A 20,897-nucleotide genomic window follows, 5' to 3' on the forward strand; every position below is an offset into this window, starting at 1 on the left:
TTTTCCTCGCAGGGTGTATTTTATTTATTTAAACAGTTTATGTACCAGTTAACTACAGTAGTTTTCAAGGGATTTACAAAGATACAATACAAAACATCAACATCAGCAAAAGCTATAAAATCAAACATCAATTAAAATGCCTGCTGGGGGGGGGGGAGGAGGAGCTGGAAGGATTGCCCTGTTGAGTGTGCCATTTACTTATTTCAGCAGATTTTTATGCCACCCTCCTATATTGTAGTCATAATGCTCAGAGTTGCAAACACCTTTTTTTAAAAAAAGCAAAACTATAAAATCCATTCATAAAACATTAGTACATCTTAGCTTTAAAATGGGATTAGACAGATTCATGGAGAATAAATCTATCCATAGCCACTAGTTATTTTGCACTATCATACCGGTTACTGAGGAACAGAAGTGTGAGATGATTAATGCACTCATGTCTTGCTTGTGGATTCCCATAGACATCTGGTTAGCCACTGTGGGAGATGTGGGAGACTAGGCAGACCTTTAGTCTGATGGAGCAGGGCTGTTCTTAGTCATACAATCAAAAGCAACAGGCTAAAACAAGTGGTCGCTCTACCAATAGCTCACCAACACAGCAGGCCAAATGCCTGCCAGAATAATGGTGCCTTGGCTAGGCAAGAGAGAAACGACTGAAGAGACAAGGAATTTCATAATTTAGGTGCTGCCACAGAGAAGGCTTTCTCCTGCATTCCAGCCAGTCATGTTCCTACCACCAATGAGGGTCTCCTCTGCTGATCTTCATGGGCAGGCAGGCTTGTATGGGAGGGGATGGCCATTTAGAAATCCAGTGCACATTAATATTTTCCCAGTGAAGCTATTGTAAAATCAGTGGCATGCGTTTTCAAAGTCAGGCACCCATGAAGACCCTTAGTTGCCACCTTCTGGATCAGCTGAAGGTTCTGGAGGCTGCTCAAAGGCAGCCCATGTACAGTGCATTGCAGTAATCTAATCTGAGCATAATTAAAGCATGTGTCACCATGTGTCTGACCTTCCTGAGAATAGGGGCAGCTTCTGCTAAGCCCTTTTAAAGCATGCCCATGTGCTTGCAGGCTCTTCGTCTGCTTGTGTGCCTGTCTGTTTCTATGGAGCTTGAAATTTAAGAGGCTTGGTTGAGTGAGCCTCTACTCCAGCGGAAGGTCAGCCATCATAACCCATGTTTTCAACAGTACATACTTTGTCAGAAATGTACATTTGATTTATCTGCTGTGATTTATCTTGAATTAACATTAACCAGTGGGAGGCTCGCTAGTACTTTATAGTCACAATGCAGAATAAGTCTTAAGATGAGACTTCAAATTCCAGCTTAGTCAAGGACTTATCGATTGGCCTTGGGCAAGACTGTAGGTAGTGTGAAGAGGGTTTGGTTTGGAGGGGCATTTCTGCAAAGGCGGAAACGCTGCATTGTTGTTTTCAGCCCTCTTGGACATCTTCATGCAGACAGGCTAAATTGAAAATAGGGTTTATATAGTCTTGTGATTTTTGCATGGAGGGATAAAAACTGGTGTGCTTTTGCAATCAAATTTTTATTTACACAGTATTTCCCTTTTTTAATCTGTAGCTGTCTCACCTGCAAACTCTTGTTACAATGAGACCATGAGTACGTTGCGGTATGCCTCAAATGCCAAAAACATTATTAACAAACCCCGGGTAAATGAGGTGAGCTACCATGTTGTTATTTTATCATTTATTAATCAATGTTCTTCTCCGTGTAATGGGTAAAGGAGTATATCTCTTACAAAAGTACAAGTGAAAGTCCAATAAATAATCTGTGAAGGGCCACAGCATTTTTGCCTTACTGTTTATGTGCATATAAAAATGTTATTAATTCAATGTGGTACTGTTAATTAATACTTAAGGTGTAATTTCATCATATGTGTACCTACTACACATGTTCACACCAAGTATAATCACGGTTTGAATTTTAACAGAGAGATAAGGGGGAGATTCAGTATAGATATGCTGTGCAGTAGGTGAATTATGAACTCAGCATGAGATCCATGATTTCTCTCCCCCACTAAAATAAATTAATCAAATAAATAAATATGGCGTAGCAACGCCCTCAAGCATCCAGCATATTTCTTTTAGAACAAGCCATATGGAATCAGTTGCTTCCATACTGTCCTATGACTTCTGTATTATTATTTTTTGAAAAGCTTGTTTGTTCTCTAATATTTGCTATATTTCAGGATGCAAATGTGAAGCTGATTAGAGAATTGCGAGAAGAAATTGATAGATTGAAGGCTATGCTGATGAGCTTTGAGCTGGTTTGTACAAATGTTTAATTAAATGGAGTCTAAATTGGCCAGTCATTAGATCTGTATATAAATATATATTTTTAGCAATATCACTTTTGCCTGAGTTGGGTTACTAAGAATACAGGAAACTGCTTTATACCATGTCAGTCAATTTGTTCCTCCAGCCCAGTAGTCCTTGCTCTGACTGGGGGCATCTTCCAGGCTCTCAGGCAGATGTTACTAGTGGCTTTTAGGTGGAGATGCTGGACATTGTACCTGGGACTTCCTTGAGTACACAGCATGTGCTATACCACTGAAGCTGCTCTTAATAAATAAGTTAAATATAGTTATGTCTTTAAAGTTGAATAATCTAGAACTCAAATGATATCATTAATAACTAAGTCAGGGATGGAGCCAATCTCTGACCCGCATATGTTAATGGATTTTAACTCTTATCAGCCCCAACCAGCATGGCCAGTGGTCAGGGATGATGAGAGCCGTAATCCAAAAACATCTGAAGACACACAGGTTCCTCATGCCTGGTCTAAGCATGCTTTAACATGCTCCCAGCACACACCCAGAAATCTCCAGCTTAAAGCAAAATACAAAGCAAACTTGGAATGGTTATTAGCTGGTGTGCAAATGTCACTTGCTATAACAAAATTATAAATTCATTATGATTGTTAACTTTAATTAAGCATATTGACCAAAATAGTGAGTTTGTTCATTTTTGAAAAATTACATATACCCCTTTAGGGTAGTCGTGGTTTGAGTCTTAAATATATTTTGGAAACAATTTTTAGCTGTCCTAAAATTAGATTACTCCAAGAGTGGCTTTGGGACTTTAAAGGCAAGGTCTTCAATCAGTCACAGCAAACACACAAGATTCAAAGGAATAATCAGAAGATGAGGATACTGTATTAATGATATTTCTATACTGCATTAATGATATTTCAGTGAATCATGCCTTAGTTTATATCACCAGCCCACGGAGATAGGCAGTGCTTTTTTCTGGGGGGGGGGGGACGCATAAACATTTTGTGAATCTTTGTACTTTTGTCTGTTTACTGTATTTATTTTCCCCCATTTGAACTATAAAATGGTGGGTTTTTTGAGTCAAAATGAGAGTACCCCTAAACATTTTTTTAGTTAAAAAAAAGCAAAAAGAAGCAGCAGAACCAGAGATAGGTATCTACTTTCTGATGCCCGGCACCCAATGGCTTTGTAGTCAATGTGACAAAGCACTGCTGAGTCATCTCAGAGAATTTCAGAGACCTCCCAGTAGAATCTTTCAGTCAAGTCCTGGAAAGAAGGTGACATCAAACTTGGGTCCATGCACTCATATAAGGATAGAACAGAGATTTAGCTGTAAGATCCAGAATTTCCTCCTTACTGTGGTAAGAATTTACTTCCGAACCACTTAAGGTATGCACTAGTCCTTGCTCAGGTGAGCGAATATACCTTTAAGTGACGACGAAACCTAGAGACTAGCAAGCAAACTTCCTGTAGGAACCCAGTTTATTAAAGCTGTGGCGCAATAGGGCAGCCTTGCCAGCTAGAAAAGACTGCATCAGAAGAATGTTAGAACAAAGCTTTTATAGAGTTTTACACACATAGCCATACATCATAAAGCATCATTGCATACATCCAAAGAGGTTACAGGTCAAGGGATGTAAAAAGACATGGCTCTACACTGATATCAACTTTGGTCTCAGCTTTTGCACTTAACCTCCAGTTGCCTCAACAGCCAGGCTTTCACTAAGGAACTATGGACATTCCATTCCCATATATTTCTTCCTGGCTCAGCACTCTGGCGTGAACTTAAAACATCCTAGCAAAACACCCTGACTAACCATCTGTGCCCTTCTAATAATACAAATAAACGTCCCACCCTTCAGGGTCAGATAAGTATGAGATGCAGTGTAGGAGTGAAGCATGAGAGATTTGCAAAATGCAGGAACCCAACCAGGAACACAAGAATCAAATCACTCATTGATACATAATATTACAGAGTAAATACATGAAACAACTAAAGCAAAATCTGTGTCAAGAATTAATATCAAAAGTTCAATATCACTTCTCTTCCCAGTGCTCACTGCTGTGGTTAGGAATACTTCATATGTAGCTATGGATGGTCAAATATAGGATAATTCTGACATATTACTTTACCTTGTGACTTCAGATCATTCACCTTCGTTTTGAATATGGAAACATTACATCCCTAATGTTTTGTTTCAACAGAGGAATTCTAGTCCTTCGTGGAGCGATGACAGAGAAGGAAATCTTACAGAATTAGTTCTTCAGAATGAACTTAAGGTATGCATGATTAATAATTTCCCTAATACCTGTGTGGCATTTCCATAAGAGTGTATACATAGCTTAGCAAATATGTGTGGATATTTCCCCAAGGCCCATAAAGAGTGACCTTATGAATGCAGGTGCATGGGAAAAGCAACCTTAAAGTGTCAGAGTCTCATACTGGGAACACTTGCAATGAGGACCAGGCACCTTACTCCTTTTACTACCATTACAGCTTGTAAGTGGAGGAAGCTGCTGGCCTGAACTTGACTATATTGCTATCACCGCTAGAGACGGCTGGGATTCCATCCCAGCAGGGATCATGTGACATAAGGAACCAAAATAGTCCCAGTTAGTTTCTATAGTGCGGCTGACTCAGCTCTTCCTTCTGGGCAACTTGTTGCTTAGTGCAGATCAAGTTTCTAGATTAGAATCCTCTTCACAAGCATGCTGATAGGAACAATTGCCCAGCAACCATCAGAGTAACTTATGTAATTTGTACTTTCTTGCAGGAAAAAATAGTTTTGTGTAACGCTTTATAATAAGTACATTTCCCCCTCTTCTACTGTTTCCAAAGATTGAGCAGTTGACCAAAGACTGGACAGATAAGTGGATTAACAGGAAAGCTATCATGGAAGAATACAGTGTGGATATCAACAAGGAAAAAGCTGGAGTGATGATAGATTCCAGTTTACCTCATTTAATGGCCATGGATTATGATATCCTTAGTACGGGAGTTATGCTGTATCATCTCAGGGTGAGATGCAACACTTGGTTTGTTTGTTTATTTTTACTTTCAGGTAGCAATAGCTGTAGTTATACTGTATATGGAAAAATGGTTTAACCTGCTATGTTTGCTTAATAGTAATAATATGGACACAAATAGTTTGAAATAGTAGAGAGTTTATCATTGTGAGATGAGATAAAATAATTGCATTCTTCTTTAAGGTTTTGAGAGAATCTGAAATCTATACTATTCCATTAATAGAAAAAACCCATGGTGTATCTAAATTTTGCACCTCTGTGTTAATACTTCTACTCATATGTCTGGCAAACAAAAGGGAAGGTTATATTACTTGGGCTTAGTAATACCATGTAGACTACATCATTGCCATGGGGAAACTGAAGAAACACATGCTTTTAGAGTAAAATTTTAACAAAGTGGATATAATAATTTAGCAATGGAAGCAAAAATCACAGCATTATAGACAAGTAGTGAATTTAGATATTTATCCAAATTTTTAAATAAGGATGGATTAAGTTCCTGGTTATTATACAAAGCTGTAGTACACAGTGGGTATCAGATACAAGGATTATCATTGTTAATATTGTAGTTTTCCTTATGCTATTTTAAAACATTGTTATAAAAAGCATTTCAGCAATCATTCTGAAAGAGAAAATACGAAACATAATTTTATTTCAATTTCCCCATATTAGTCTGTCTGTAAACATATTTTAACTGAAAGTGCTAAGTATGCTATGTTTTCTCTATAAGTACAGTGTACAGTGAAAACCTTTTGAGGCCAGATTCCTGGGCAAGATGACTTATAAAAGGCACTAACTTTTTGGAAATGGAGAAATTTATTTTTAACAGTACAGTGGTACCTTGGTTTGCATACATTTTGGATTACAAACATGTCAAACCCGGAAGTGCGTGTCCCAGTTTGCAACCTTTTTTGGAATTACAATCCTTTTTTTTTTTATTACGTACAAATTTTTTGGGGAGGCCCCATTGGTGAAAGCTCGCCTTGGGTTACAACCTGTTTTGGTTTACAAACGGACCTCTGGAATGGATTATGGTTGTAAAGCAAGGTACCACTGTATATCAGTTTGGGTTTAAAGATTTATACTAAAAAGGGAAAGAAAGGCCCAACTTGCTAAATACTACTTTCATTTAGCTCTCTCTTTTTTGTTTCAAGAATGAAGCTTAGTTTAATGACATGATGAATAGAATTTTTGTGTACTTACTATGAGTAAGTAACTGAAGAACCATTTAAGCCAAAAAGAGGAAGATTAACTGCATAAGAAAAAGAAGCCAGCAATCCGAACAACTTTTGTGCCTTTATTAAAAGTGTAATTCTTATTTTAAAATGACTCTGTGATACATGTTTGGACACTTTTTGTTTGGTGCACGCGCTTAAAGCTGGAGTTCAACTTCCTAGAAATTATGGCAGCAAAATTATAGAAAGAGCTTATGCTTTACAATGTTTTTGTGTCAATTTAAAATTCTCCATTAAGGAACCTAGTCTAGGAAGCATGTGCAATATATGCATTAACAATACGCCTGACATTCTCTAATTTTTTCCCTTTTCCTAAACTAACTTCCACTGTTTAAAACGTGAGTATCATCCCACTTCAACTGACATAAAATATCTTAATTTTGGATAATTTACCTGCAGATGTTTCATTTATTATATCCCTTTTACTTCTCAAAGAGCATTTCAGATCCAAGAGTGCTGGTGTTTGCTTTTTCTTTTGCACATTCTTTATGGCAATTGGTACTTTTTCATATTAAAGTTTATATCATATAGGCCCCCATGACTGAATATACATGCCGTTGTTTGGGACTAGTGCAAGATGCAATATTTCCCCATATTTCCCTTGGTGTCCCACTGAAACAGAAAGCCGAGACTTCTTCAAAATGTTTATTCCCTTTGTTAGTTGCTGAGACTACAAGAAGTCTAATCAAGGTAACAGTTCTGACATAGTAGAAAGAATGGCTTTCATAGTCGCTTTTGCACAAGAGCCAATTTTGCAATACCTGAGAGAGATTGAATATATCTTTATATAGAAAGAAACCTTACTTGCATACTCACTAACAGGGATTTTCATTAAACCCTCTTGTCTGCTTCATTTACGCTGCACTAACGACTTTGTCCCCTCTTTCTTTGCTTCTAGATGCTGCCTTTACTTTTCTTTATGCTTTGCCTTTTTAGATTCAGGTGTCTGTTACCTTCAACTGAGGAGCAAGAAGGTAAAATGTTAATGTTTTTCCTCTACATAGTGAACAGTGCTGTCTTGCTATCTCGCATGAATAGCAAAGGAAAAGAAGCCTGCTCTAGATCAGTGTTTCCCAACCGGTGTTCCGCGGCACACTAGTGTGCCGTGAGACACCGGCTGGTGTGCCGTGGGAGGGAGGCGGGCGAGAGGCGGCGGCGAGAGGCGGCGGCGGCGAGGATCCGCGTCGAGCCGGGGCGGCTCCGCGGTGGTGGTGCCGAGCGGCGGGGCAGCGCGCGCAAAAGGGAGGAGCGCGAGACAGCGGAGGAGGAGGAGGCCGGCATGTCCGGGCAGCAGCAGCAACAGCAGCAGCAGCAACTCCCGGCGACGGCTCCTCCTCCGCCCGCTATCGCAGCCGCCGCCGCCTCAGCTGCCGCCGCCGCCTCAGCTGCCCTCGCTCTGCTGCCTCCTCCCACCCCGGCAAGGGGGAGGGAAAAAACGTTCACTTTTGTGCGTCCCTCCCGGCGTGACGCTGCGCGCTGACGTCACGGGGCGGGGCTTTAATGGTGGTGTGCCGCGAGATTTTTTTCCGGTAAGCAGGTGTGCCGTTGCCCAAAAACGTTTGGGAAACACTGCTCTAGATCATGCTACATGAGAGGTGCTTTAACCCTTGCACTCTTCTTGTTTACCTGTATTTTACAATGTCTACCAGGTGTGGCAGCAGTTTTGCGTAAAAACAAAAGTATAGGATTTACTTGTGACAAAGAGCCTGAATATATTTAGGAGAGAAATTATAATTAAAATGTTCTCTCAGGACAGGGCTCACATAATCCTTGGTTTTATCTTTTGAAAAATAGCATGCCTTATATATAATGTGTCTTTTGACATTCACATATCTAGGAACATTTGCTTTTTGTGTGAACTAGGTCCAGATTTTATTTATTTAGATTTAGATACATATACATATAAAGGTAAAGGGACCCCTGACCATTAGGTCCAGTCATGACCGACTCTGGGGTTGCGGCGCTCATCTTGCTTTATTGGCCGAGGGAGCCAGTGTACAGCTTCCGGGTCATGTGGCCAGCATGACTAAGCCGCTTCTGGCAAACCAGAGCAGCGCACGGAACCACCATTTACCTTCCCGCCAGAGCGGTACTTATTTATCTACTTGCACTTTGACGTGCTTTCGAACTGCTAGGTGGGCAGGAGCTGGGACCGAGCAACGGGAACCACCAACCTTCTGATCGGCAAGTCCTAGGCTCTGTGGTTTAACCCACAGCGCCACCTGCGTCCCACATATACATATACCTTACTTTTAAAAGCAAAACACATTCACAAAGCAGTTTATCCTACATACCGTATTTTTTGCACCATAACACTCACTTTTTTCCTCCTAGAAAGTAAGGTGAAATGTCTGTGCGTGTTATGGAGGGAATGCCTACGGATGACGGGGGGGTCTGCTGCAGTTGTGAGCAGACGATCCATGGTTTCCCTTCCTTCCCTCCTCCATGTATCGCTTTGAAACAGCAAAGCGGGAGAAGAGCCACTGAGTGGGGAGGAGAGAGGGACAGAGAGCCTGCTTGCTTTAAAGGAGCAAAGCGGGAGAGGAGAGGAGCCGCTTACATGAGTGTAAGCGGCTCCTGTCCGGTTGGTTCCTTTAAAGCAAGCAGGCTCTCTGTCCCTCTCTCCTCCCCACTCAGCTTGCTACATAGCAGCAAAGGTTTTCAGCTCACTAAGCCGGGGATGAGCGGGGAGGAGGGAGAAAAGCAGAGCCTGCTTCCTTTAAAGGAGCAAAGTGGGAGAGGAGAGGAGCCTTCTCCCCTTATACCCCTCTTCTTCATTATTAGCAACATCCTTCTCCACACACCCCACGCATGCTTCTTCTCCCCTTAAACCCCTCACCTGCATTATTAGCAGCATCCTTCTCTACACACCCCACGCGTGTTCCTTCTCCCCTTAAGCCCCTCGCCTGCATTATTAGCAGCATCCTCCACCCACCCCATGCGTGCTCCTTCTCCCCTTAAACCCCTCGCCTGCATTATTAGCAGCATCCTCCACCCACCCCACGCGTGCTCCTTCTCCCCTTAAACCCCTCGCCTGCATTATTAGCAGCATCCTTCTCCACCCACCCCACGCGTGCTCCTTCTCCCCTTAAACCCCTCGCCTGCATTATTAGCAGCATCCTTCTCCACCCCTCCACGCGTGCTCCTTCTCCCCTTAAACCCCTCGCCTGCATTATTAGCAGCAGCCTTCTCCACCCACCCCACGCATGCTCCTTCTCCCCTTAAACCCCTCACCTGCATTATTAGCAGCATCCTTCTCCACCCCCCCACGCGTGTTCATTCTCCCCTTAAACCCCTCGCCTGCATTATTAGCAGCAGCCTTCTCCACCCACCCCACGCGTGCTCCTTCTCCCCTTAAACCCCTCGCCTGCATTATTAGCAGCATCCTTCTCCACCCACCCCACGCGTGTTCCTTCTCCCCTTAAACCCCTCGCCTGCATTATTAGCAGCATCCTTCTCCACACACCCCACGCGTGCTCCTTCTCCCCTTAAACCCCTCGCCTGCATTATTAGCAGCATCCTTCTCCACCCATCCCACGCGTGTTCCTTCTCCCCTTAAACCCCTCGCCTGCATTATTAGCAGCATCCTTCTCCACCCCTCCACGCGTGCTCCTTCTCCCCTTAAACCCCTCGCCTGCATTATTAGCAGCAGCCTTCTCCACCCACCCCACGCATGCTCCTTCTCCCCTTAAACCCCTCGCCTGCATTATTAGCAGCATCCTTCTCCACCCCCCCACGCGTGTTCCTTCTCCCCTTAAACCCCTCGCCTGCATTATTAGCAGCAGCCTTCTCCACCCACCCCACGCGTGCTCCTTCTCCCCTTAAACCCCTCGCCTGCATTATTAGCAGCATCCTTCTCCACCCACCCCACGCGTGTTCCTTCTCCCCTTAAACCCCTCGCCTGCATTATTAGCAGCATCCTTCTCCACACACCCCACGCGTGCTCCTTCTCCCCTTAAACCCCTCGCCTGCATTATTAGCAGCATCCTTCTCCACCCATCCCACGCGTGCTCCTTCTCCCCTTAAACCCCTCGCCTGCATTATTAGCAGCATCCTTCTCCACACACCCCACGCATGCTCCTTCTCCCGTTAAACCCCTCGCCTGCATTATTAGCAGCATCCTTCTCCACACACCCCACGCGTGCTCCTTGTCCCTTGAGTGCTTTTCCTTCCCTCCCCACTTAAAACGTGGTTACAAAGCACAGATCCACATGGATCCTCAGGATTTTTTGCACTGGGTCACCCCAAATTCACCATCAGATCTCATAGCATGTCCATGGCTACATCTTGCACCAAAAAAATCACACACCCACTGTTGCCTGTGGCCGCAGTGGTGCAAAAACGTGGTTACAAAGCATGGATCCACATGGATCCTCAGGATTTTTGCATTGGGCTACTCCAAACTCACTGTCAGATCACATGTCCATGGCCACAGCATGAACCACAAAAATCATACATCCACTGTTTCATTTAGAATATTTTTTTTCTTGTTTTCCTCCTCTAAAAACTATGTGCATATTATGGTCGGGTGCGTGTTATAGAGCGAAAAATACGGTATTTATTTGTGCAGTGCTGTCATCACACTGTAGTTCACATGCCTGCAGACAGATGGTGCTGCAAACTATAGTGTGATGGCATACTTCTGAGAGCTGGGTCATCGCAGCAGCACTGTGAATGTGAGGAGAATGGAAGCTGAGGAAGGGAGACTGAGGCAGTTGGATGGTCCAGGCAAGTTGCAGGGAAACAATTGACACAATCCAGGGCATCTCCCTAGCATCTATCCTGCTGTGCTTCTGCAGTCCGGCACTTCCTTCCGCCTTGCCTTCTGCTGCTGTGGCTGAAACAGCATTGTCTGTGTGAGGTGGGCAGTATGAGTAGGAGGAGGGTTAATAAGAATGAAGGTTGGCAAGCTCTAAGGAGGAGAGGGGCCAGCTCCATGTTTCTGAGGGGACTTGGGAACACAGGGTACAAACAGACCCCTTGTCCCTTCCCTTTCTTCTCCAAAGCATATTCTTCCTCTACTCTGGGCCCCACCCATACCTTTTTATCTCTGCTTCTTTAGGTTCTCAAATATTTATAAGCTTCCTTCTCTCCCACCCCCCTCAATTTCTTCTACTTCTTTTCACCTTTTTGTCTCCCTCTCAATTTTCTTTTTATTTTGTGTCCTTTCTTTTGCATGCCATCTCCTCATGTCAACTTGCTGAACATGTGTTCAGAAAATACATCTGAAAAGGTTTCTGGACCCTCAGAACTTATTTTAGGCAGCGGTTGTTTGATGTTTTTCTGATCTGCTGATAAATATTCTGAAGAAGCAGGGGCTGAACTTCTTGCATCTTTGTAACCTTTCCTACATAAGAAGTTTGTTAGGGCAACTAATCATTTTTCCCATATGAGTCTCATACAACACTACACGGGAATATAATTCCCTCATCATTGCTATGTTTAATAAGTGTGTTACTATTGTACAGTGTTATCTGTTGATCTGCCACCCTTCACTTTAGCTCTTGCGGGGACTAGATTTCATTTTTTTATTTATTTTTTGTTATCTGCAAATTTTTCTAGGCAAGGATTATTTCTTCATCTGTTTTATTTGGAAATAAGATCTGTCTTAATTAATTTAAGGCTGTAATCCAGTTCATAATTCGTGGTTCTTATTGAAATCAATGGCACTTAAGTACGCTACTCAATTTTATCCCAGCATTCTATTATTACCCTTTAAAAAAAGCTGATTTAGGATGCGTGTAGAATAACAAGCATGTTCACCATTAAAATATTTTACATAGCAAATGATACCTTATTCTTCTGAGTGAGTAGCTCTTTTTATGCCAGGAGATAAGTGTTAAAATTGTAGTGCTCAGTAATAGATTTGCTAGATTTTAGAGTTGGAGTGTAAGTTTGAAATCTTGTGTTTTAAATGCTTCCAAACCACCTAGAAGGCTAAAATATGGTAGATAGCTTGTTATGAGAAAATTCAGAAGGATGAAACATTTTATGTAGCATAGCAGAAATTAGCATTGCAACACAGAGCAAGCCAAGATCCACATGGTATGGTTTTATAAACTTGAGGCCTCTCGCTAAAGGTAGAACATATAACTATCATGGCTTGTAGCCACTGCAAACTTCATTCTCTATGAATTTGTCTAATCCTCTAATCACCACCCTTTGTGAAAGTCAATTCCATAGTTTAACTGTGCACTGTGTGAAGAAATACTTTCTAATTAAATGTATCAGGAAAGTTTGTGCTGGAAAATCTAAATGTTCTGAACCATGTGAAGTCCATAGGCTTTTGAATCTTATTGTCTAGAGTCATTTCTCTCACCTGAAATTTTAAAAACCAAATTGCTTGCCTCAAGCAGATAGTTGATAAATGTAGTGGAAATGTTACACAACAAAGTATAAAAATCTGCACACATGCGTGGAAGGAATATATAAATCTATCCAAGTCTCTTTAAAATAGTAATAATAATAATAATAACTTACTGTGATTGTTCCAATTTTGTAGGAAGGAACAACCAAAATTGGAAGAAGTGATTCAAACCAGGAACAGGATATCGGTAAGAATTATGAGGGAGACCCCAAACTCTTGCAGAGAAATCATGAGAAATGCAACATCCTGTGATTTCCCCAAAACCTACACCGAACCTAACAAGAATTGTGTCCACTTGCCTCACTCCAGTGGGGAGTAAGACCTGGTAGGAGAGGTTAGCATACATATGCTAGAGCTGTGGGAAAAGTTAATTTGGTTTTGGGGGTGATGTGCTGATGGCTACCCCAAGGTCCCCATAATGATTTGGCCTCTTTTTGGTACTTTTGGTGTTCTTTTATTGGGTCTATACAGGCATTCTGCTGAACTGGAGGCCGATGTTTTAAAAGTGTTGCAACTCTGAGAGGACCTGTGTATTGAGTGCCAAAGTTCCACAACCCCACGGCATCTCCACTAATTAGAAAGAACCGGACATGGCATCTCTGCTAATTGGAAAGAACCAGGCACAACTCATTGGGTCAGATAAGGCCACAACTTTATTGGTTACAGATGCAAGAGTTTTTGCATAGACATTGGGCCACAACCATTGACTTCTGGCCCACGTGCCGGAAGTGAAACCCTGGGCCACCCAACAGGCCTATGACTTGCATCAGATAGAAGGACCCCCACAGGGATCGCTGTCTTGAGGTGTGCTGTGGCCCAAACCCCCGCCTGGGCATAAGGTCAGAAGTAACTGCTCCTGGATCCCTTTCGTGAGATACCATTACATTTGGAGGGGTAGGCAGAGACCATAGCCTCCCCTCCATCCAAGACTCAGCGGCGGAGGAAGCTGCTTGGGCGCCTGGGGCGGTGCACCCAGGGGCGGGGCGAGCAGCCCATAGGGGTGGGGGCACAGCCTCCGGTGTCTGCCTGCCTCCTCCCACTCAGCTGCTCTACAACTGGGGGGGGGGAGGCAGCAGGCGGAGAGACACGTGGCTCAGGCACGCTACAGGCCCCGCGGTAAGTGCCACCCAGCATTTTGTCATCCCCCTCAGTGGTGACACCCAGGGCGGCCCACACCCTCCACACACCCCTTCCTCCGCCCCTGCCAAGACTAAGGTTTATCTAATGCCTAAACCACCAAAGTTGTGAGTATTGTAGTGAGGTAGACACAACCACCGGACTGGCACCAATTGGCCTGGTAAACAAATTCCTGCCCGGCTGCAAATACGGAGACCAACAAATAGTCCATAGCAAGGTCAAAATTACACATGACAGAAATTAATCAAATGGAGAATGGGAGGGTGATCTGATGAAGAACTGAACGCCAGGACCTGTTTATTGAATGTTCACTTTGATTTCTTGTCACAAATTTATTGCACTGTGTCTCACATAGAAAGCAAGTAAAAAATAAAAGTTTGTTAAAATAGCATCACAAACTGGAAACAAAATAACATGTTTGCTGTACTATACAAGGAAACAAATGGACAGAGCAGTACAGATGCCTTCAGAACAATTGGTTTTATTTTCAAAAACTGGTTAGAATGATCATTTGCGAAGAATAAATTTAAATCTTGTATAGTAGATTAACCTAATTCTTCAAGAATATAACTGTGCTGCTTAAATTGGGAGCCATCTGGCAGAGACTTGCCATAAATTTTCCTCGCATTGCATGAATTATTTTAAGGGTAGTACAAATTAATAACAAATAGCATGATTATCCTTCCTAGTGTTTCTGTATATTTGCACTGGAGTTTTGTACAAAGAAAATAATGGATGTTTCTCCTTCACCACCCCGCGAAAAACAATAATAATTAAATAAATAATAAATCCACGTGTTTTGCAGTTTTGCAGGGTCAGTGCATTGAAAGGGACCATTGCGTTGTAGACAACCAGCATGGGATTGTGACTCTGCGGCCTCTTCAGGGAGCGCATTGCGTTGTGAATGGTCATGAAGTCACAGGTTCTGTTCGTTTGTCACAAGGTAAATCCTGTACTTCTTCTTTTACAGTACTGCTGCTGTCAAGCACACCTGGTAGATATGTAAAATGATTTGAGAACAGATTTATGGAACAGGATTATAAAGTACATTGAAGCATTGCATGACTTCATCCTAGCCATGTTTTCTCAGAAGTGAGTACTCCTGATTTCAGTGGAACATCTGAGAACATGGGCCTACACTGCATATCATTTGTTGTTATAAAAATTTGTGACTGCAATAATTGCTCTGTACTCATATTTGTTTTACTCTAGGCTACCCTAGCTAAATTGGAATTTTAAAGACAAGCCCCAGGATGAATACTTCCTTCTGTAAAACACATTAGCTTTATTTCTGCTGCTTATACCTGATAGCTTTGGCTCAGTGCCTCAGATATTTTTAATGAAAGTCAATAGCTGAATGTCTCTTGAGTTCAATTGTGAATATATTAATGATGTGATGCACCAGATATATTGGTAGTCTTAAAGTTCTGGATTCATCTCATTTCATTTCATGTAACTTTCAAAGTAGAAGCACTATAAAGGTGCCTTCAGCACTGGTGTGCAAGTCTCATCCTACATGCAGTGCCGGCAGTGGTGAACATCCTGTGGCGTATCTGTATTAATAATTTTATAATGCTGCTTGGAAAGAGAATGAAAACAAATCTGCCAGCATCATGATACCATTATGGTGCAGCTGAATTTGGAATACCATGTACAGTTAAAATAAAAATACAACTGAGCAGGAAAATCTGCAGGAAAAAAGCAACCAAAATGATCAAAGGAGATTGGGCATTTACCTTATGAAGGAAGGCTAAAACTTTAATAAAAATATTATTAATAAAATAAAAAAAAATAAAAAAGTGTTCGAGGTATTTTGAAAAAATTGAGAAGCCCAGTTAATTCCAAAGTGGGATCAAAAATGTCTTTTTGTTACTAGAATATTTTCAGAATTATATTGTTAACAAAAATAAATTGTTAATAACAGATAACATGTTATATCTAATTGTAGCTTTAAAAAATACCATATTTGTAGTAAAATGTACTATAAATACACAGGAAAAGTCAAATATTTGCATAACAGATTAAATAACTGCTGGTTTCTCAATTTGCCTTTTCTTACTCCTGTTTTTAGGAGCTTTGGTTATTCTGGGCAAAGCTCACAAATTTAGGTTCAACCACCCAGCTGAGGCTGCCCTTTTAAGACAAAGACGATCCGTAAGTTTGGAGTATTGTTTGTTGCCCCCCCCCCCCGCCCCTTGTTTCATTGACTGCTAATGTCAGTACTCTGTAGTAAATATGAGAATACCTCATGCTTTCCATGGTTACTTATTTGCCAGCAGAAAACTTATGTACACTTGATACCATTGACTGTGGTGTCCTTTGTGTTGTTTGGTCAAGATGGTGCTTTGGGTCACATGTTTTATAGTGGTTCTGGCCCTTCCTAGAAGGGCAATTTCAGAAGAAGGTGATGTGGCATGCCACATGGACTTTGGTCTCCAGAGTCCTTCAGGGTTCTCTTCTGCTGGAGTCCTTAAGCATTCCTTCCTCCACTGAATCATAGGATGGCGATACTTTTTTTTGCTGCTGAATCACACTGTTGACTGATGCTAAGCTTCTGCTCAACTTAAACCCCTAGATCCTGTACACATGTACTGCTGTCGATCAATAAACAGCAGCAGGCAGCAAATAGTTTGATTCTGGCATACTTTCATGCATTGTGCCCCCGCACACACATAAGAGTTGGAACTGCAGCACAGGAATCTTGAGGTGGTAGGTCTGCTGTACGGTAGCTGAAATGGGCACAATTTTACAGGACCTTTTCTTGTTCTCATTGAAATTAAATTCAGGTTTAGGGGAAATGGCACATCTTTTGAGGATTCCTATTCACTTCTTTAGGGTTTGTGCGGAATCTGTGTCCAGTAGATTGTGCACATTAGCATTCAGAATCACTGGGGAAACCCTGAATGTAACGTAAGTCCTCTTCCTGTGTACATATTTATAGCCATCATTGTCAGCCAGGAGGACCCAAGCTCTTTGTTTCATGGTTGGCTTGGATATAAGGCCCAGCCTAAGACGTGAAAGTAGGATTTAAATCTAGGTTTCATTATTGACACTCTTTGCTCTATGGAGCAGGGGCTGTATCTTACATCAAAAACTCGCAACAGTGATTCTAGCAATTAATTTAATCATCTTGTCTTATTTACTTCCTTCCCCATCTTTTCTGTTTTATAGATCAGTGAGTCCTCTTCTGTAGTGAGTTGCAGATCTCTTGAATGGCTGGATTTGGATGGTGACTTCCCTTCCCATCCTCATAGCTTTTATCCAGCTGAAACGGAAAGGTATGTTTAAAAGGATTTAACTGAAATAAAATGACATTCATCTGAATTCTGTTGATTTCATTTTTTTTAAGGTTGCAAGGATATTGGGCAGAATTCATCTATCAAACTCTGTCAACTTCCACTTGCACAGTAGGGCTGTCCCCCCCTCCTCCCTCTGACCCCTGAAATCAGCTACTATGTGTCCAAAGAACCCCCTGAACAGCACGGGATGAGGGAAGGAGGTGGTCATTCCATCTGGCATACTGAAATGCTATCACATTTGTAAAAGTTGTTGAATTCCACCCATAATCTTCGCTTCCTTTTTAGCAATACAGTTGCCTACAAATGCATATTTTTTTAATAGTAGCATGGCCACGCTTTCACAGTTCTGAAGCCTTCCCACTACTCTTAATACAAGGGGAGACCATTGAGAATGTTTACATAATGTATATTCTGAAGTTCACACACAGCTTATTCTTTCCTTTTAATGATTCTGAGTCTGCATCCCAGCTGCACTGTCTCATGATAGAAATAAGAGCTTTAAGAAAGAACAGTATCTAGCCTGGGCTGTGCTGTATGGGTTAAATTTTATGTCTGGTCCTGCGCAGCTGCTGTAGTCCTCTGCTGCTGCTGCTGTGTTATGCCGAGGTTATGGTGTGGTATTGAAAACAGCCTCTTGATTGGATAGATGTGCCGTGGGGAGAGGTATCGGACAAAAATGCAAATCAATGGATGAGCTTGTTGTGTTATAACTCGGACTCCTAAGTGCTTTGAGTGCTAGCCTTAATTGATTTGCAGGGATACTGAATAGCTTTCTTTTCATCCCTAGTCTGTTTTTCAAAATCTCAAAACTAAGTTATACCTAATATTTAGGGACTCGGGGAATCTGATTTGGCTGAGTTGTTTTTTTGTGTTTTTTTAATCTGACGATGGTTTTCAGGGACTGTATTTTGCCTTTTGCCTGGGTTCTGTGATCCAAGCCTCCATATATGGTTGCAGCAAAGCATTCTGCTTCATTACTTGGCTGTGGCTGCCATAGCTACTGAAAACTGCATTATGCTGTAGAAGCCGCCAGATTCTGCATAAGCCTTATAGGCGTTTTTGGGGAAGAGGGGAGGGAGTTACACAATAGAATCCTGGGAAGCTAATGACAAAACAGCCGGGAGAAAACGTGATTCTACAAAAGGCTGATTTAGTATGCTGACTGCCAAGTTAACGCATGGGACGAGAAGATGAAAAATGAATCAGCTGTTTTCATAATCCTGGAAATGTTCTCGGTAATTGGTACTTACAATTGGTTTAAGGTCAGTGACATTTAGGAAATAAACATTGGATGTGTTAATTACTATTTATTGATAAGAATGCTATCATTGTAATTATGCTTTTAATCTTTGTTAAATCTAGTGAGCAATGTTGGTTATATTCCACAAAGGGTTTCTGTTCTCCCCATGCCTTAGTTTGTTTGTTTCGCCTGTGTCATTCCATGATGAGAGTCGGGTCTGGCAAAGCAAAAGACAATATCTTCTAGAGTAAATGTTTTTGGGGGGTTTTAAAATCACAGTAAGGCTTCATTAACTGTTTTGTTTTGTTTTTAATTTGAAAGAAGGGAAACCTGATTAGTAGGTTTATTTCTTAATGCATGAAATGCTGGGATTTAACATTTCCTGAAAGAAGCTGGAGTTGTATCAGTATCTGGGTGACGATGCTTCTGTGGACCAGTAAAACAACCACCTGTGCAAATTTTGGAGTATAGAGGCCTGCTTTATAGTAACAAATAATTTTAATGCATTTACTTTGACATTATTCTCCATGTGGAACGTTTGGGGTAGGGATGAGCTGTGGCAGAACACCTGCCGTCATGCTACTTAAGATTACCGTGTCAATGATTATCCACAGAACAAGCAATTATACTTCAAGGCAGTGAAGTGTCCATGCCTAAACATTGGAATATATAGCAATAAAAACAGTATTGATGTGGATGGGACTGACATCCAAGCCCCAGGTCCTGCCATTTTCCAGTTCTTTCGTGTTTCAATAGAGGTGCCTCATGCGTTCTGCATTACCTATGTGATGCAAGCATCAGGCTGGATGAATTTTTATTACCAATCTACTTAATGCAGTTGTCTCTGTGCTCTGAATACATATAGGATATTTTCTGTTTGTTCTTGGATTGAGTACTTGAATCTGCTGACATTTTTAAGAATTGTTGGGAAATACGGGAGCATAGAAACCAATGCTTTCTACACTTTATGTAATGCAACCCCCTCAGTTATTTTCTCCTTCTGTGGCATTAATCACTGAGATAGCAAAAATTGTAGAGATCTGCAGTACTGTATCATAATACGGTGTGCACTGTTGCATTTTATAACAGCTGTTTTTCAAGACCTGAGCAATGAATGGTCCATAAAGCCTAATATCCTGTCTTTTGTAGTGTCCATTAGCAAATGCTTTGGTGACCATGAATAGGACTGGTGTACAGCAGTTAATCTTCATTCAGCTGCAGCTTCTGTGTGTTGGGGGGGGGAAGGCCGGGGGGGGGGTCTGCTTGAAGGTTAATAGCCTCTCATTTAACAGCTTTTAAAAGACCTGTTCTCCTTGAATTGGTCTAATTGCTTTTTGAGCTGAACTACAGCTTCCCATTTAAATGGGGTGTTTAGCTTAAACAACAAGTTCTTATGTTTTAGAAAAAGGGTAAAAGGAGCCTTCTGGTCAGTTTAGAGCAGGGGTAGGCAACCTAAGGCCCGGGGGCCAGATGCGGCCCAATCGCCTTCTCAATCCAGCCCACAGACGGTCCGGGAATCAGTGTGTTTTTACATGAGTAGAATGTGTCCTTTTATTTAAAATGCATCTCTGGGTTATATGTGGGGCATAGGAATTCGTTCATTTTTTTCTTCAAAATATAGTTCGGCCCATTACATGGTCTGACGGACGGTGGACCGGCCCCCTGCTGAAAAAGGTTGCTGACCCCTGGTTTAGAGCCACAAGAGACTTTCTTCTCCTTTAGCTGAGGGGAAGACATATGCATTTAGAAAGCTTGGGAGTAAATATGGCTTATGACTTGCCAGGTGTAGGGTCATTTATTTGTCTCCTTGGCAACCAGGTGTTTCATAGCCTCTAGATAATCCTAGAACTAGAATGGATGCACCTTACATTGATAGCTGGGTACACTTTCCATTCATTTCATCAGGACTGACATCCATAACTGTCCAGAAGTTTCAGCTATTGTACAGTATCTGCCTCCTAACATGAGAGCGCTATGGGAATCTCCACTGGCTATGTTTACAGACTCTTGTACCAATTGAGCACAAAACATTTTTGACTCAACTCAAAAATCTTCTTGTATGGGAATGCACTAACACACATGCAGTGGAGAAGGAAAGGCAAATAATGAAATTATTGCTTTAAGTGAGGATCTTAACTGCTGCTGGTGGTTTAAAAAGCAGGTTTCCATTCTTCAAAACAGCTAATGATACATGCCCCTCTTAGCTAGTTATTTTGCTGGACTGAAACAGTTAAATACAAATCACAATAAATATATTGGTCTCTAATAATGAGTCATACAACTTTGAATTGGAAATTG

At 41.8% G+C, this 20,897-nt stretch overlaps 1 protein-coding gene across 5 annotated transcripts in view; it reads left to right on the plus strand.

Moving 5' to 3' along the window:
• Positions 1-20,897, plus strand: part of STARD9 (StAR related lipid transfer domain containing 9) — a 113,794-nt gene that overhangs the window by 39,151 nt on the left and 53,746 nt on the right. For 4 of the 5 annotated variants that reach the window (XR_014012532.1, XM_081211419.1, XM_081211417.1 and 1 more), the window contains exons 13-20: positions 1,583-1,680; positions 2,211-2,288; positions 4,500-4,574; positions 5,134-5,313; positions 13,059-13,110; positions 14,866-15,003; positions 16,132-16,214; positions 17,232-17,338. Coding sequence is in view for 4 of the 5 variants with exons in the window: in XM_081211419.1 (XP_081067545.1) it covers positions 1,583-1,680; positions 2,211-2,288; positions 4,500-4,574; positions 5,134-5,313; positions 13,059-13,110; positions 14,866-15,003; positions 16,132-16,214; positions 17,232-17,338 (811 nt within the window). In the remaining variant the exon portion in view is untranslated. Of the gene's footprint in view, positions 1-1,582; positions 1,681-2,210; positions 2,289-4,499; positions 4,575-5,133; positions 5,314-7,454; positions 7,531-13,058; positions 13,111-14,865; positions 15,004-16,131; positions 16,215-17,231; positions 17,339-20,897 lie in introns of those variants that run through there. The other variant, XM_081211420.1, reaches the window with a different exon arrangement.

Source organism: Podarcis bocagei (assembly GCF_964188305.1).
Source record: "Podarcis bocagei genome assembly, chromosome: 1".
In the NCBI taxonomy this organism is placed as follows: domain Eukaryota; kingdom Metazoa; phylum Chordata; class Lepidosauria; order Squamata; family Lacertidae; genus Podarcis; species Podarcis bocagei.